This window comes from Papaver somniferum, chromosome 7, assembly GCF_003573695.1.
Source record: "Papaver somniferum cultivar HN1 chromosome 7, ASM357369v1, whole genome shotgun sequence".
NCBI lineage: Eukaryota > Viridiplantae > Streptophyta > Magnoliopsida > Ranunculales > Papaveraceae > Papaver > Papaver somniferum.
This window is the reverse complement of record NC_039364.1, coordinates 199,286,324-199,304,615: the sequence shown is the minus strand read 5'-3', so window position 1 is coordinate 199,304,615 and position 18,292 is coordinate 199,286,324. Positions and strand designations below refer to the sequence as shown.

At 39.1% G+C, this 18,292-nt stretch overlaps 2 protein-coding genes across 2 annotated transcripts; both read right to left on the bottom strand.

Moving 5' to 3' along the window:
- Positions 1 to 12,369: 12,369 nt before the first annotated feature.
- On the bottom strand, positions 12,370 to 14,974 carry LOC113295798. Its single transcript, XM_026544125.1, has 3 exons — positions 14,874 to 14,974; positions 13,171 to 14,745; positions 12,370 to 12,982 (listed from the first exon to the last, which is right to left on the bottom strand). Exons 1-3 carry the CDS (start codon positions 14,972 to 14,974, stop codon positions 12,370 to 12,372), a joined length of 2,289 nt encoding a protein of 762 aa, XP_026399910.1.
- Positions 14,975 to 15,775: 801 nt separating this feature from the next.
- Positions 15,776 to 17,562, bottom strand: LOC113295797. The gene is made up of 3 exons (XM_026544123.1): positions 17,380 to 17,562; positions 17,188 to 17,272; positions 15,776 to 17,136 (listed from the first exon to the last, which is right to left on the bottom strand). Exons 1-3 carry the CDS (start codon positions 17,560 to 17,562, stop codon positions 15,776 to 15,778), a joined length of 1,629 nt encoding a protein of 542 aa, XP_026399908.1.
- Positions 17,563 to 18,292: the final 730 nt, after the last annotated feature.

Genomic DNA, 18,292 nt, shown 5'->3' with positions numbered 1-18,292 from the left:
AAGGGTCATTAGGTGGTAATTCAAGTGCCCCTTATCAAAAAAAAATGGAAATAACCAATTAACCCTTATTATTAATAATTAAGATTAGTGATGATAATCAAGATTAGTGTTGATAATTAATTTTCACTTATAATAACTCTAAAATCAGATTTTTAGAGTTATAAAAAAAAGTTTAGAGGAGAAGAAAAAGAAAACTTATGTGATATTTGTGAAATCCTAGATTTTGATTCACTCAACCAAAATTAGTGATTCTGGTGGCAAATTTGAGATGGGTGAATCTCTATACGATAAAGAAAACAAATACTACATACCTCTTGATGAATATCCTGATATGGAGTATTTGTTAGATGGTAGAGATGTTTTAACCCAAGATGAAGGTCAATCACAACCAATTGAAGAAATTATCCAACAAAGTGAAGAACCCAGCACTGAAAATCACCAGGTATACTTCTAAACTAGTTCCCAATAGCTTTTTGTTGCTTAAAATTCTCTAAAGTACGTAAAAAAAATAAAATTTTTAAAAATTTCAGAAGAACTTACGGTTGGTAATTAGCTAGTTACCAACTGTAACTGTATGTTACGGTTCGTCAAGTATCCAATACCAACCGTAACTGGTTTAATTTGGGGAAAAACCCAATCATAATACCAGTTACGGTTGGTAGAAAATTTTCGAGACGAACCGTAAGTCCAGTACGGTTGGATATGTCCTTTAGTAGTTACCAACCGTAACTCATCATGTGCATGGCAGTATTTACTGCACTCTTTACGGTTGGTAATGTGTAAATCGAAACCAACCGTAACTTGGTTACGGTTTGTTATCTGTGTTTTTTACCAACCGTATATTTCTTTGTATTTTTTCATTTTCATTTCACCCTATTTACGGTTTGTTACTGGAGGACCATTATCAACCGTAGTTAAGTTACGGTTTCTAAATGATTGTAGTTACCAACCGTATCTCAGTTACGGTTGGTGTTTCCTGTGTCGTGTTCAACCGTAGCTTTATATATGTTTTCGTTTTATTGCCTTGTTTAGACTAATGTGGGTATATTGTTGTCCAGATCGTGGATGTACCTCCCCTAATGGATGAACAACCTTTAGCAAATCAACTTCTCATCGAAGATTCTAGCTCTCACTATTTAACCGAGGAGACATGGGAGGAAAAATATGATGCAAAGCATTGAGCTAGAGAACGAGGCAAGTTGATTATGTGTACAATAGTTTGTAATGGTACCACTAGTGAAAGTGCCTTTCAAATGGTTTGCGAGTGTAGTGGACAATATAGAAGTCACGCAAAAAAGGGTACCGTGCAAGTAGCAAAGGCAAAGAGCAAGAAAACTACTTTCACTAAGAAGACTTGATGCCCCTTCAAGCTTCAATTTAAAAGGAACGCGGCAAAAAGGTGGTTTTTGGAGAAAGTTGTATGCGGTAGTCATAACCACCCTATACCGGAGAGTTTGCTATCACATTCGTATGCTGGACGCCTTACCAAAGAAGAAGAGAAGATCGTAGAGTCACTGACACAAATTCGTATGAAGACCGTTGATATCCTCGCTCACTTAAAGGAAAGAAACCCACAAAATGCTTCTACTTTGGCTAACATCTACAACGCAAGAACAAAATTGAAGGCTAAGAAATGGGAACAAAGGAACGAAATGCAACAATTAAGGCATTTGGGGGAGGCGAATAATTACTCGGTTTTCCACGATGATGATGAGAAAGGACGAATAAGACATCTTTTGTTGGCTAATCCTGAGTTTGTGATGTTGGCACGGTGCTCTCATCAAATCCTTCTAATGGATTGCACATACAAAACCAACAAGTTTGAGATGCTGATATTGAACTTTGTCGGACAAACTTATACCAATGCTCCTTTTAGTGTTGGTTTTTGCTTCTTGAAAGATGAGCTCGAAGAGAACTATGTGTGGGCATTAAACCAAGTGAAGTTATTCTCCGTAGAGGGATACTCCAAAGGTGATTATTACCGACAAGGAACAAGCTTTGTTGAATGCAATAAGGAGGGTTTTCCCGGAAGCTCATAACCTTTTTTGCACGTTCCACTTGTAGAAAAGTATTGAAACTAAGTGCATGCGCCTTGTCCATCCAACCAAAAAAAGCGAAATGGATAGAATAAAGAAACTACCGTTACATCAACAAAATGATGCCAAAGAGAAATTTAAGAAGGATGACAAGTTGGCGGAACTAAAATGGGAAAGTTTCAAAACGGAGTGGTGAGCCTTGACCTATTCTATCACCGTGGATGAATACGAGGATAGAGCTCGTATGTTAGTGGCTCATTGGAAAAGAGGTTATCCAAGTGTTGTGAAGTATTTGTTGGATAATTGGTTGGATCCTCACAAAGAGAAGTTCGTATCGGCGTTCACTAACCAATATAGGCACTATGACAACCAAGCTACAAGTACGGTGGAGTCATCTCACAACCGGTTGAAGAAGAAACTTCATAGTTGTAATGGTGGGTTAGTTACGCTATTCGAAGCCATGGATTCGTATTTCCGCCGTGATCACGATAGAGTTACAGAGTCTTTTGAAAAAATCCAAAGTAAACAACACACCAAATGGTTAGACAATGAGTGGCTAAGGGGAATTACACATCAAGTTTCGCACCGCGCTATTGATAAGATAATGTATGAAGTACAACATTATGAATTGGGGGATTATGAAGAAGAGTGTGTTTGTCCAAACATGACAAGTTTGGGACTCCCATGTCGGCATGTTATAGCCACATACCAAGACAAAGTGATCCCGACTCAATATGTTGATCCCTTTTGGAAACAGTTATCATTCCGTGAAACAATTTTTTATCAACAATTTGGAGGAACGTTTGCCGATACCGAGATTGGTCAAGCTCTAGCCTAGAAATATGCTACACTAAGCCAAGGCCAAAGGAAAATATGGTTGAGTAACTTGAGAGATTTCGTATATCCACAATTTAGGTATGATATCAAGGAACCACCAAAGGGGAAGAGTAAGGGGATGCCTCCTACGAAAAAAAAAGAGGTACGTAGGAAATAAAAAAGCAAGGGAATTGGCGAAAGAATCAAAGAAAAGAATCCTTCGGGTTATGAATGGTTGATAAAGGAATATGAAGCGGAGGATGAGATGGAAGAAGATGATGTTCAAGGTAGAAACAAACGAAAAAGAGGTCAAGCGGATAAAGGAGAACCAAGCCGTCGAAATGTACAACAAAAATGTATCGAGCTTTCTACTCAAGAAAGTGCAACAAGCAAAATTGATGTTAAAGGAAAAGGTCCGGTATTTCGCTCTAAACAACAAGAAAGAAGCAAAATGTTGTTAAAGGAAATGGTTGCAAAGAAAGTTGGAAAATAAATGATGGAGTTAAAGGTAAAGGTTCCTATGTCGGTCCCGAGGTTTCAAAGGAAGTGGTTGTTAAAGGAAATGGTTGCAAAGAAAGTGGGAAAAAATGATGGAGTTAAAGGTAAAGGTTCCTATGCCGGTCCAGAGGTTTCCTCCCAAGATAGTTCAATAAAAGACTTGTTGGTAAAGTTGGTGTTAAAAAATTAGCAAGGAACAATGAAAAGAGTCCGATGGTTGAAAAAATTCCATCAAGTGGTGAGAAGGAGAAGGAGACGGTATATATAAAGGAGTGCCTGAACCAGCACCTAGAGATGAGAATGGACGATATAGCCGGAACTATCACATTCGCTATGAATATTACCTTCGTTTTTTCCCCGACTTTATTCGTGATCATATCAAGGCCACGAAGGATGTTCATGGTGATGGGAATTGTGGTTACCACGTATTCGTGGAGCAACTTGGACTCTTTGAAGACGCGATAGGGTAGGGTTGTGACCAAGTTACTTACGTAAGGAAAAAATGCTTAATGGAACTACGTGGTTACCGCGACTTTCATAAGTCGATGATGAGAGTTGAAAGAGACGAAACTGATGAGGTGTTAAATGAGAGCTTCGCAAAAATGGAAAGGCGGTTAACCGACAATATATGTTTGACAAGCGAATATTGGATGCACATGCCTATATATGGCCAACTACTCGCCAACGCATTCAATTGCGTCATTCATTTAATCTCCAACACCATGAGCCATACATTTGCACCAACAAGAAACCCGTTTGTCGAAGATTTGTCAACAACAAAAAATGTTTTCATGGGGCATGTGGAAGGAAATCATTACATCGGCCTCCGACTGCATGAAGGAATCCCATTACCTTCATTGTGGAGGGAATTTGGTTGTGACGGTGAACTCCCCAAGACTTGGTACAATCAATTTAAGAAAAGGATTGAATTATGGAAGGTCATAATGTTGTCTATGCCGAAGCAATTCATAGTTATGATCGATGATGAAGAGGATGCTTAAATGTTTACAAGTCTTGGTGAAATACATTTTATATTTGGTATTTTGACTAAATGTGATATGATTAAGAGTGACAATATCATATCTATTTGATTCACGTTATGAATGAAGTATTTTGTTCAATGAATGTATATCAAATCCAAGTATGTTGAGCTAATATCAATAAGAGGCAAGGTTTCAAAGTAAGTTACGGTTGGTAACTAGTGAGGTACGGTTGGTAACTAGATTCAATCACCAACCGTAAGCAGCTCCAGAAACAAATTTTATCTGCCATTTGCATTTAAGGTTGGTCCCTATAATACAGTTACCAACCGTAACTAGCTTTAGAAACAAATTTTAACTGACATTTGCACTTACGGTTGGTATCGATAATCTAGTTACTAACCGTAACTGACCCTGACACCAAATACAAAGCAATTATAAGTAATTTAAAACCATTAAACCATGTTCATTACTAAACCAACACTACAACCATCAAACCATTACAAATATAAATGACATTACAACTCATTCATTCATGCGACCTAAAAGGATACTAATATCCGGGTCTACGAGTGCGATAAAAGTCTTTAAGGATGTTGAAATAAGGTAAGTATTGAAAATTCGACCTTTTCCAACTTCTCCATTCTTGAATAGAGCTCTCTAAAACTTCAGCGTCAGTTTCACCCCTTAATCGTATTTCACTCATAATACGAACTAATGCCATAAATTCTTTAACGTTATCCCTAATAGTTCCATATCGAACATACAACATAATTCCATCGCGGTGATTAGGGTTACCTGTTTCGGAACAAAAGTTTTCAAAAATTGTTCTCAAATAACTTGTACTCACAAAACCACATCGACGTCGTTCTTCCCCTCTTTTTGGATATCATAGAACAAAGTTGCGGCAAATACATAAATCTTCTTCCAAAGTGAGTTCAGGGTTTAGAGCCATAATCTAGTTTAAGGTAAGAGATGATTCATGTGGAAGTGTAACTTCTAGCAAGGAGGATAAGTATATATTTATAACAAAAAAAAAATGAAGTTGTTAGTGCAAGGACATTTCAATAACGGATCTATTTTTTGAAAATGAAGTTGTTGAAGGTCTCAACGGCTATATTTTCAAATTGCACAAGGACATGTCAGTGCAAACAATTATTTTTTTTCTGCCAAAAGTTTAGTTACGGTTGGTAACTGTAAGCACCTCACGAACCGTAACTCCGTAAAATTTTGAATTCGAAAGTTACGGTTCGTAATTATTTAGAGATGATAAACCGTAACTCTGGAGAAAACCGAATCCCAGAGTTACGATTTCTTAGCCGGAAACATTACCAACCGTAAACCCGTCAAAATCAAAATATACAGAGTTACGGTTGGTAACTGTGACTCAAAATGAACCGTAATCAAAGTTATAGGTTACATGATGTTTTACGGTTGGTTAGGGTGAAAGAGTTACCAACCGTAAATTTCTCTACGGTTCGTTTCGATAAATTTTTACGAACCGTAACTTAAGTTAGTAAAAAATGCTTGTTCCAGTCTGTGCAACGGTTCATAACAAAAAATAGTTACCAACCGTAATTGACTCTGTAACTCAAAATTTCAGACCAAAACTGTCACAAACAAGCATACATAAGTTTAAATCCATAACTAACACAAATAACTTCAAATTCATAGATAATATCCATAAGTTTAAATTCATAACTAACACAAATAACTTCAAATTCATAGTTAACATCCATATGCTAAATTACATAAGCTAAAATCCATAATTAACACACAACTATTAGTTTGTCATAATATCCATAAGTCGAAATTCATAACTAACCACACACAACTAACATAAATCCATACCTAAGCATGGCGGCCACCACGACCCCTTTTGTTGGTACTACCACCACCACGAGTTTTAGGACCACCACCACGAGTTTTAGGACCATCACGACGACCACCGCGACTACCGCGACCACGACCACCTCTTTGGATAGTTCCCACACCGTGCACCACCTCTTCATCATTTGTCTCTTCGCTGCTAGATGAAGGTTGATGACGGCTACTACCCTCACCTCCAAGAGAGTTTCTACCCCTCTTTAAGCCTCTTTCGTCCGTGACCACCCCCTCATACATTTCTGCCATGTTTGGATTATGCATGTTCCTTATTTGGTCTTGAAAGATCTTTTGTTCACGAGCTTTAAGCACACCATTACGACGGATGCATGAAGTCATGCTATTTGGCAAAGCTTGTCCTCTCTCTTTCTATTCACATATCAAAAAGAGTGGTAAGAGATTATTTTATAATAATCATTAATCTTAAAATACAAAGTCATGAGGATAACAAAATTACGTACCGACATGAAATATAGCTTCTTCCAAGTCAAACCAAATAGACCTTTTTTATCTTTAGTCTCGTCGACCGCCTTCCTTTGAGCCATAGCCTCTTGAATATATGGCTGGGCCTCCGGATCATTAGTGATCACATATGGATGACCAAAATGAGAATACCAACCCATGTAATCAGCAGTGGCTTCTTTCGTGTTGTTACAAGGAATTGCCTCTCCCGCTGCGAGTTGGTATCTTTCTTCATGGCGGTTGTTCCAAGCATCAACCGTTGGAGTTGGCCTGTAGTTGATCACAATGGTGGGGCCTTTTGTCTCGGATCCTTCCTTGGATAATTTGAAGTTTTCCTTTACAACCCTTTGTTGAATATGAGCAATTTGGCATAGAGTTCGACGAGGATTGGTCATAACGTAACCTATGGGATGATACAATGGTCCATTGTAACCTGCGGTCTCTGTGAACCTTCGAACATCAACTTCATTTCAATCCTCAAATAAGGGTCAAAGATAACATCTTCAACAGTGAAAGCATCTATTTTCTCCCTCATTTGAATGAGCTTCTCCTCTTTGTTCCTGTTGTAACAAAAATGTTCCTATAACAATCCTCGAGATTCGTACGGAAATGATGTAATCTTATCCGTTGGATGGCGTAAGATTAATACTTGATGGATGTTTTGTAGACCGTTGAGATGATCCACAGATTTCCTCGTGATTCGTGCTTGTTGATGAAAGAATTCCTGCTCAGCTCTTCAATGCTCTTGGCTTCTTAATATTCTTGAAGAAAAGAGGGGGGTACCTGCAAGGACACTCCGATGCCTCAATGAGTAAGGAGCTCTAAACATGTTTTAGTGGAGAGAAAATGATTAGAATTGTGTACCTCTGCTGTTGAAATTCCTCCTTTATTTATAGGTAATAGAGGGTATGTATCCAGTCACTTACCTGTCTGCATTCATTGTGATGATGTACTTGGACCAAATGTCGTCCAGGTTCATCACTGCTAGAATCAGAATTATGTATCTAGACATTTGAAAATGAACCTGGTCCAATAGCTAACCTTTATTCATTCCCTTCTTTTAGGATGACCAGGTCAATTAATGTGCTTGGACTAAATACAAATCCAGATTAATTCTAACTTCCTGGTTTGAATTAATGTTTGATCTTAAGCTTAACAAATTCATCCACCTTTTTAGGTTCAATGATTATAGTCACCTTTAATAAGGTTATCAGATTGGGTTTTTGAACCCTAATGGATCTAGGCTTATGTCCATGACCCAATATTTCTGCTTAAGTCTAATGGGATGCAGATCCTATCAAGCCCATTTTATAATTATATGGTCCAAACATCGCCTCCTTTTAATTCTCAATTTATCGGTGGATTAAGAAAAGTGTCATGGACCGGTTGTTTCGCAGTCGTACTTTTGTCGCCCCCATGCTAGTGTCGAAACTATGCGCCCGATTATTTGTAGCTGGAGTAAAGCTTGACATTTGAAAATGAGTCTTGCGCCGTTGGTCCCTGCTGCTAATTTATTTCATTTCATTTTTTTTTTTACCGTGAAATAAGATGCTTGAATGCTTCCATTTCTAACTTGAGTAATATTGCCAAGGCCCAACTTCGCCGTTTCGTTAGCTTTTTTCAAATTTTTGTTTTAAGGGCAAATTAATAAAGTGTCCTGCTTCAAACCATATATTTAATAAACCGGCCACACAAATTAAATCTTTTATAAACTGACATTTCTGTTAAGTATAACACTTGGACCCACCAATTTAGTCAAAGGTTTTGAAAAAGTCCAACTCGCCCTATAAAATTACCACCATAGCCTTACCCAAATAAGAGACAGGTTGGTGTTATCTTCTCCCATTTCTTCCTGTCTCTTTTTCTCTCTCGATTTTTTTCTCCGTTCTTCTCCTTCATCCTTCTTTTCTGCTGAAAATTGATTGCAGCTGAATATTAAAGAAGATGATGAAACTGGACTGATTCAATACATATATGTTAAAGAAGATATCTAGTGAATATTAGGGTTTTAGAGAGGGGTTTTGATTTTGTGGAGATGAGGTACAAAGCGGGTTTAATTCAGAGGAAAACAAAAGTTAGGGTTTCCTAAAGAATTCTGAATAGAATTAGAAAAGGAAATTGGTGATGGTATTTATTCGAGTATTGATTCAACTCATAAAACTAGGTAAGTTAAATTCGGGGTTTTGTAATTGATTTGTTGTTTTATATGAAATTGAGCTAATTGAATCACAATTAATGATTGGGTTTGGTTCTGATTGGAGTGAAAATGGTTGCATGAGGTTAAATTTTGATTTCACAGGGAATTAGGGTTCATAGTATAGATGAAGTTGAATTCTTCTTATGATGCATATATGTAATTGTTAGGTTCAATGGACGTGCTATGTTGGAGGAGACAATCTTAAGTTGCAGGAATGGAGTTGGTGAGGAATTAAATGTTGGAGTTGGATTTCAGGTGTGTGCAGCTGTATAATGGTTAAGGTTCTGGTGGTGAAGTTGCTAGCGGATACTGTAATGTTGTTGTTGTAGCTTTAGATAATGATGAGAAGGTGTTGGTAGTCACTGGCAAGGATATAAAATGGATAGTTGCTAACCAAGAAATAACCAGTCTATGATAAGTTGCTTGACTTGAGCTAAAGTTATAGGTGATTTTGATCTGAGATGATGGCTCAAATGGTGTTGTTGTTAGATCATTTTGCAGCTGAAATGAAATTGCAGGTGCAATTGTAATTGGTGGTTGTTACAGGGAGAAAATGAGAAGTGACTGCAGTTGTTAGATCATTTTGCAATTGTTAGTTTGATGGTTAGATGAGCAACTGATATCAGATAGGTCTGTTGAACTAAACAAGGAAGAGATGAAGAGACTCAGTTGTATGGGTTCAGCTACAGATGAGCATTTGATGTCAACATGGGGTATGGTATCTACGGTTTATGAAGATATTGGAGGTGAGGACTTATTGCAGCTGCTATTGAAGAGGTGATGTTGCAGGTACACTAGTGTTGCTGAGTATGGAGAAGGTTGAATACTGAATGACCTATGAGTTTGTGTTTGTTGCTATCGATGCAGAGGAAGGAATTAGGCTTAAATGTCGTGAAAATGAGAAGAGGTAATAAGATGAGTTGTTATTGCAGCTGAAATATGCAGGTAAGGGTGTAATTGCTGCAGTGAATAGGCTGAATGGGTTGCAGAGCTGAGTACATTACGTCAATTAACAAAGGATTGTTTCAGTTTCTTAATGTGGTGGTTTCAATGTTTGTGTATCATCAATTTTGTCGGTTGTCGACGAAATATGAAATTACAGCGATGAAGAAGATACCACAGAGCTTATGAAATTTCAGTTTCTTAATGTGGTGGTTTCAGTGCTTGTGTATCATCATGAATATATACTTGTTTTCATATAAATTTGTTAATGAATCACTGTAATCTTAGGAACTGAATCAGACGGGAAGAAGATGAACTTGATAACTCGACCAAGTGATACGATTTGAGGGACTTAAGTGTCTTTTGAATGGGCTGGATGACTGACACATAGGCAATAACTGCCGTTACCCGTTTTTTGAAAAAAACGAGATGAAAAAAGTCAATATCGGCCTTTATATAAAAAATCAAAATAACGGCCACTTTCTTAAATATAATTCAAAAAGGTGATCACTTTATTAAAAAGCCCTTGTTTTAATTTGTACGTCGGTTCCAACTGCAGGTATAGCAGGGTGACGTACTTCCTTACTGCTCCAACTGTATACGAATGGGTCTTTTCAGCATACTATAAAGTAGTGAATTGACTGCTTCTTTCTTTGCACGTGGATAATGACGTATTTCAACAGCGCCCTGAATAATATCTGTTGAACATTTTCAAAAATGACTTACGCGGCCTTCGAAAAATCTCCAACAAATTCCCTTCTGAGTCTCTGACTCCGTATTTGCAACTTAAGACTTTTTTTTTTTTATAAATACCACTGAAAGAAGTATTATTGCCCCACTTGAACCTTCTCTCTATATCTCTTCTTTGTTTTTACTAAAAAGTTAGTCATAACTTTGTAGCCTGATGACACCAACACAGAGGGAATCTTTTTCCTTTACTGTTAAATGTAGTATCCGTATGAATACATATTTTCCAACCTGTTCTTCGCAATTGATTGAGTATGTCTTTGACTGTTCATCTTGCATACTGTATTACTTTTGCACGATCACATCAGCTGATATATATATATTTTTTTTAAAGAAATGAATTAATCATTCCTCTCCAAATCTTTTGTAGATGACAAAAGAAAAAAGGTGTTCTGGTTTATGAAGATGCTCCCAAAGCCAACAGGAAGCTGGTTCTAACGAGAACTCCCAGGATGAAGGTGAAGGATGTGCGGCTGAGACTTTTTCCATCCCCGGATAAAGTCATTAATATTTCTACTGACACGATTGAGTCTTCTTCTATAATGAATCAGGCTTCCCCGACATACACTCCGACGTCACCCTACAAGAAGTCCTTAAATGAATTATTTGATGAAACAGATCCCGCTGATATTACTACAGATTTTTTTGCAGTCCCTGTCAAGACGAATGGTGTTCGAATCACCGAAGAGGACTCTGCCATTTTTGATCCCACTGTTGCCAAAGGCTTGGCAAATGGCTGCCTTCTACCCAAAGATCGACAGGCTTATGCCCAAATCACCGATCTGGCTGAAATATTTGGCATCTGTAACATGAACATGCATCGCCTCTTATCTTCGATTGATCGTGCGAATCAAATATTGAAATCTTCTACAGCTGAGCGGGATTACGTGATTCAACCCGTCCTTGCTAACAGAGACCAGTAAATCAAACGCCTCCGTTCCGAGATAGCTTTTAAGGATATGGAGATTAAAGATCTCAATGATGACTTAGAGGAATATCGCTAGGAAAAGCATAAATATCTTTATTTCATTTCCAAGACATTAGTATTTATTTTATTTTTTGTGTGTTCCTTTGGAATCTTTATTGAAATAAAATCATCATTTTATTATTTTATTTTTTGTGTGTGCTTGGTTTTGCAACCTCTCCAATTTTGAATTTTCCTTATCCTGGAATGGGGTTCCATTACCCATGAAACGAGGTCCTTGCTCATTTTAAGCCTGCTCTAATATTAGTTAGCTTGTTTATAAATTCACGCAAGATTGACTAAGATTGTGCGAAGGTTATATATATATATATATATTCCCTCTAATCAAAGACAATTTGTTTAGTTCTCACTGCCCTGAGATAGGGTTCCATTGCCCATGGAACAAGGTCCTTGCTATTCTTGAGCCTGCGCTAAACCGGTTTAGCTTGCTCGCAAATTTGTGCAAGTATTGACTAAGACCGCGCAAGGAATATATTTCCTCTAATCAAAGCCAAGTTGGGATCGGTGCTAGCTGCGCGAGAGTTATTGTCTAACAGATCTGGCTAGTATGTCCGAAGTTTATGTCCGATCTTAGCTATACGAGTGTTATTACTAAACGACTCTGGCTAGTACCGAAGTGTGTATCATACATTTGTTTATGAATATTGAAAATAAATTAAGCAATCGTTTAGGTTTACCTCATGAGATATGCCTCTCCTAATTAGAGAATATGAATACCGTATTGTCATTGTCGTACTCTGACCTTCTCGTCATGGGTATCCATCCATATTAGTTTGATCTTTTAAGCGTAGATAAAAATCATTTATTATAGGGAAATGATTATTACATTAATGATAGAATTTTTTTCAAATTGAAAGAATTCCATGGTTTTGGCTCTACGTGGCCATTGAATTTCTTTAGCCAGTATGCTCCGCTGCCAGCAGGCCTATCAATGAAGTAAGGACCCTCCCAATTAGCATTCAACTTTCCACTGTTGGGATCAAGTGTGCTAGGCCTGGTCTTGCGCAACACCTGCTCTCCTGGTTGAAATACTCGTTCCCGAACTTTCTTGTTGTATTGAAACTTCATGGACTGTTGATAAATGACCAACCTTCTAGATGCTTCTTCTCGAACATCTTCTAGGAGTTCTTTATCCCTTGCTAGGATCTCTGAGTTTTGGCCTGAACGTTCGGCTAGTGTTTTTGTTGTTGGGACAAGCAATTCTACTGGAGCTACAGCTTCTACTCCGTAATCTAATGTAAATGGTGCAAACCCTGTTGACCTCCTTGGTGTTGTTCTGTATGCCCATAAGACTCCGAGTAAGAACTCCGTCCATCTTCCTTTAGCTTTGTCGAGAGTTCTTTTAAGGTTGTCCAGGATCACTCGATTGGTTGCTTCAGCTTGCCCGTTACTCTGTACATAATAGGGGTGGAAAAATTGTGCTTGATGTGTAATCCTTCACAGAGGGACTTGATCGTTTGTGAGTCAAACTGCTTTCTGTTGTCAGATATGATAGTAGATGGTACGCCGAACCTGCATACTATGTTCTCCCAAATAAATTTTCGGATATGAACTGCTTCAGTTCGTACCAAGGCTACCGCTTCTACCTATTTGGTAAAATGTTCATTTGCTACTAGTAAATACTTGACGCCCCCAGGTGCAGTAGGAAATGGACCTACGATGTCCAATCCCCACATACTGAAGGGCCAAGGGCTCATAACAGGGTGCAACTCATTTGCTGGCCTTTTTAGAAGGGGTCCGTGTAATTGACATGACACGCATTTCTTGGCGTATTCCTTTGCGTCTCTTTGCATGTAAGGCCAAAAATATCCCTGAGATAAGAGTTTGTGTGCTAATCTCCTTCCACTTGAATGATTTCCGCAACATCCCTCATGTGCTTCTACCATTAATTGTTTCCCTATATCTGGAGTCACACAACGCAAATATGGCTCCATTGCAATTGGTTTTTTGTAGAGTTCGCCTTCGATCAATACGTACCTCCATGCATTTTTTGATATTTTTCCAGCTTGATATTTATCTTCCGGAAGTTCTTGAGCTTGTAGGTAACGAATATATGGTAATCTCCAATCTTCGATATCCATGGGATCATTCTCTTCTTCTTCCGGTGAATTATCTTGCATAGATTCACCAACTTCATTGTTGCATATAAGATTTGTTTCAAAAGAATCCTTCTGAATGCTTGAGAATTCTTGGAATTCGACGACGATATACCTTGGGGTATCAGACTCCACAGCTGATGACAGGTATGCAAGTGAATCTGCATGTCTATTCTCCACCCTCGGTTTTTTCTCGATGCTGAAAACGTCGAACTTCTTTGCAAATTCAGTTATACATTCGAGATAAGATGCTAATTTTTCATTCTTCGCCTTATATGACCCAGTAAATTGATGTGCCACTATCATTGAGACGGTTGTCAGTTTCACTCTCCGCGCCCCCAGGTGTAATGCAGTTTTTAGGCCGGATATTGCTGCTTCGTACTCGGCTTGATTGTTGGAGGCTGGGAATCCTAGCCGGATAGACTTTTCCATATGAAACCCGTCTGGAGAGACCAATAAACATCCAACGCCAGCTCCATTAGTGTTTGCGGACCCGTCGGTGTATAACTTCCATAATATTTCTCCATCTTCTGGTAACTCCGATGGATTCACGAAATTAGTCGGTACATCTCTCTCGCTCGAGAATGTTTTGACTGTTTTAGAATACTCCCATGGTAGAGGAATCAGATTTCCTTCTAATTCTTGTAGGATTTCATCATCGATGATTGATTCTGATAATGGAATATCATATACAGGAAAATCTTCCATCAATGATGCCAGTGCATGTCCTTTCTCGGATGTTCTTGGCTCGTAGGTAATCCCGTAAGCGCTGAGATAGGTTTCCCACGTAGCAAGCCTGCTTGAATCATCTGCTTCAGCGAGCACTTTTCTTAGTGTGTATTCTGTGTATACCACAATATGTCGTCCTCCGAAATAGGGTTTCAGTCGCTTTGCCGCGTGCACCAGTGCTAGTGCTATCTTCTCAATCTTTGAGTACCTTGTCTCCGCCTCCGTTAGGGATTTACTAACGAAGTAGACAGGTTTCTCATAAGGTTCTCGTACGAATAAAACTGCACTTACTGCGTAATCGCTTGCAACAAGATATATATAAATGGTTTGACCCGTTCTTGGACTTGAAAGGACTGGAGGTGAAGTTAAATACCTTTTGATTTCATTAAAAGCGCGCTCACAATCTTCTTTCCATCCGAAACTTTTCGCCTTCTTTAAGATCTGGAAAAATGGCTTGAACTTATATGAAGCTTGGGATATGAATCGATTGGAGCAGCCAACCTTCCGGTAAGATTTTGCACTTCTTTCTTGTTTTTTGGTGATGGCATATCGAGTATTGCCCTGATATGCGTTGGGTTTGCTTCAATTGCTCTCTGCGTCATCATGTAACCAAGAAACTTCCCAGATGTGAGCCCAAATGATCACTTAGTTGGGTTCAACTTCATTCCATATTGCCTCAAACGTTCGAATGTTTTCTTGAGGTCTATGAGATGAGACAACTTTTGTTCAGACTTTACCACCATATCATCGATGTATACTTCTATAGTCTTGCCTATCATATCTTTGAACATTTCGTTCACCAGACGCTGATAGGTTTCTCCGGCGTTCTTTAGACCAAACGGCACGACAACATAGCAATAAACTCCTTTATCTGTAATGAATGCAGTGTGTTCTTGATCATCCTTATGTAATGGTATTTGATTATAACCAGAATACCTATCCATAAAAGACAACCGTTCATATCCAGATGTGGCATCGACCAAATCTGGGATTCTGGGCAACGGATAAGGATCACTTGGGCATACTTTATTCAAATTCATGAAATCAATACACACTCTTATTTTACCGTTCTTCTTTGGTACAGAAACAATATTTTCCAGCCATTTCGGGTACCGCACTGGTATGATGATGCCTGCTTCTCGCATCCTTTCTATCTCCTCCGCCACCTTCGCTTTGCGTTCCGGAGCCATCTTGCGTGGTTTTTGCCTCACTGGTTTGTAATTCTCTCGGATATCTAGTCGATGACAGGCAATCATTGGGTCGATTCTTGGCATGTCTTTCAAGCTCCAAGCGTACATCTTTGTTCTCTTTTAAAAGGGAAATCATACTTTCACGTTCCTCTTCCGGCAACTCTGCTTCGATGTAGGTAGTGTGTTTTTCTTGATCTCCAATTTGTACCTATATCAACCTTTCGATCGACGGTGGCCCTTATTTCCCTTTCTCATAATAGGTGAGAGGGAAATACTGTGGTTGATATAACTTCTTCTCAACTTGGAGTATCTCACGGCCTTCACTTCTGACTTTCGGTATTCCTCCATTGCGCTTTCATGACATTTGTGTGATTCCACTTGATCGCTTCTGACTTTCACTACCCCTGTTGGTGTGACAAATTTTAGACACTGATGGACTGTAGAAGTTATTACCTCCATGGAATTGATCCAATCAAGACCGAGTATAGCATTGTAAGGTGCACGACAATCAAGTAGTGAGAAATATTGCATGACTGTATTTCCTCCTACAGTGGTAGGTAAATTGACTCTCCCAACTGCACTCACCGTTTCGCCACTGAACCCGACAATCGGATTGTCGTCTGCTTCAACCTGTCCTTCGTTGAGATTCATTGAGGAGTATGCTCCAGAAAAGATGACGCTTATCGAGCTCCCAGTATCAATCAAGACACGTCGTACCTTGTACATTCCGATGAGGGTTAGAATAACAATCGTATCATTATGTGGACGATAAACTCCGTCAAAATCGGCATTTATAAATGATATCTCTGTCTTCCCTTCTTCCAGAGTTTCGGTGCCTATCAGATTGACATAATCCACCTTGTTCAAAATTCTCCAATCCTGTATTTGCCGTATCTTCAGGCGCGTCGCATTTTCATGAGCTTTTCTTGAAGCAGAATCGATTTTTGCATGGCTCACGAATATTTCTTGCAAATTTAGTGCATTGATACGTGATGGGTCTTTCTTCACGTACTGTTGGAGTTTTCCTTCGTCGACCAGTTTCTGGACCTCAGACGCTAGCGTTCGGCAAGTGTCTGTGGTATGCCCATGGTCGTTATGATAAGCACAAAATTTGCTTTTATCTCTTTTGCCTTTAGTATCTTCGAATAGCGGTATTGGGATAGGGAGCGAATCTCTGATCTTCTTGTGGAGTTCTCCTAGCCCAATGTTAAGGCTTGGAAACTTCACTCCATCTTTCCTTTGCCCTATTTTAGACTCGCTTGTTTCTTCATTTCGGATTTTCGAGCTTTCACGATTCTTCTTCTTGGAGTCTTCCTCTGGGTGGCATCTCACTTTGGATGGCATTTCTGCTGCCCCTTTCGTCTGTGATAGTTTTTCTCTTTTCTCTTTTTCTGCCCTTGCGTAGCTATCTTCCCTTGCATATAGTTCTTTGAGGTTTCCCACCGGTTGCACGATTAAGGAATTGAATATCCTGAACTCATCATAAGGAAAGGCATTCTTGTACGCTTCAATGATGATCCCAGCATCAACCACGCCGACTTCTCCAACCTCTTGGCGAAACCGTTGGTTGAAAGCTACCAGACTTTCATTCGTTTCTTGACGTTATCCAAATAAATGACTGCTACCTTTTTTGCTTCCCAGATTGATCTTATCCTGCTCGAAAAACGCGTCTGAAAGCATCCCAAAGTTCGAAATTGAATTTGATTCCAACTGTGAGAACCAAGTTAACGCTTTACCTGTCAGTGTCACAGGAAAGTTCTGCACAACAACTCATCGCTATATCCCCACAGACTCATTGAAGCTTGGAAATGTTGTACATGTTCTACTGGATCGTCGCTTTTTCCGTCGAATAATTCCTTGAACTGGGGCTGCACAAAGTTTGCTGGTGGGCGGAACTGCCTTATTTCTTCGACGAAAGGTGAGTCCATTGACCTTTTCATCGCTAAAACTTGTAGCCTTTCTTCTCTGGATTGTTTCTGAGCTAGCACCTGCTCGATCATTTCGCTTAGCTTTCTTTTGTTGAGTTCCTCAATTTGTGATGGATGTCCTTCAGTTTCTCGACGGATTCGTTCATTTCTGACTAACTCCTTGTTCCGCCTTGATTTTATTTTCTCATGTCTATGTTTCGTCGAGCGGCGGTTTTCGTCATAATTCTCTTTTCTTTTTCGCCCGTCGAGATACCCCTTTCTTCTTCGATCGTTGAGGTACTGCTCCCTTTCGCGCCTGTTGTTCTGCCAATTGCTTGGTCCAGATTATCGCTCGGCTTCTTCGATGAAGCGATTACTTTCGTAGCGGTGATTCGGATCACGGTCCTTAGTAGCTTGTCTTTCGGGTGATCTATGTCTCACGTCACGATCATTCCGCCCCTGACGTGCTCGCCAACCCTCGTATGAAGGTCCTGCATGTCGGTGCGGAGTGACACTTTCCGAATGCTGGGTACTGATGAGTGCTAAAAAGTGCATATTTCTATATATTTTTCTTGGCATTTAACTCATCTTTTGTGCATTAATTCTACATTTTATCCATATTCTGTATTTTCATTGTTTTCAAGAATAAATATTTTTATTAATTAATTTTGTATTTTTAGGTACTAAATAAAGCTTGGATGAATTACGGAGCAAAAAGAGCAGAAAAGTGGTGGAAGCCAAGAGGAACCACACAAGGAAGCCGCGAAGAATGTTGTGCACAAGACCAAAAGGCTAGAAGTGGGCTTGAAGAGGAAGAATTGTT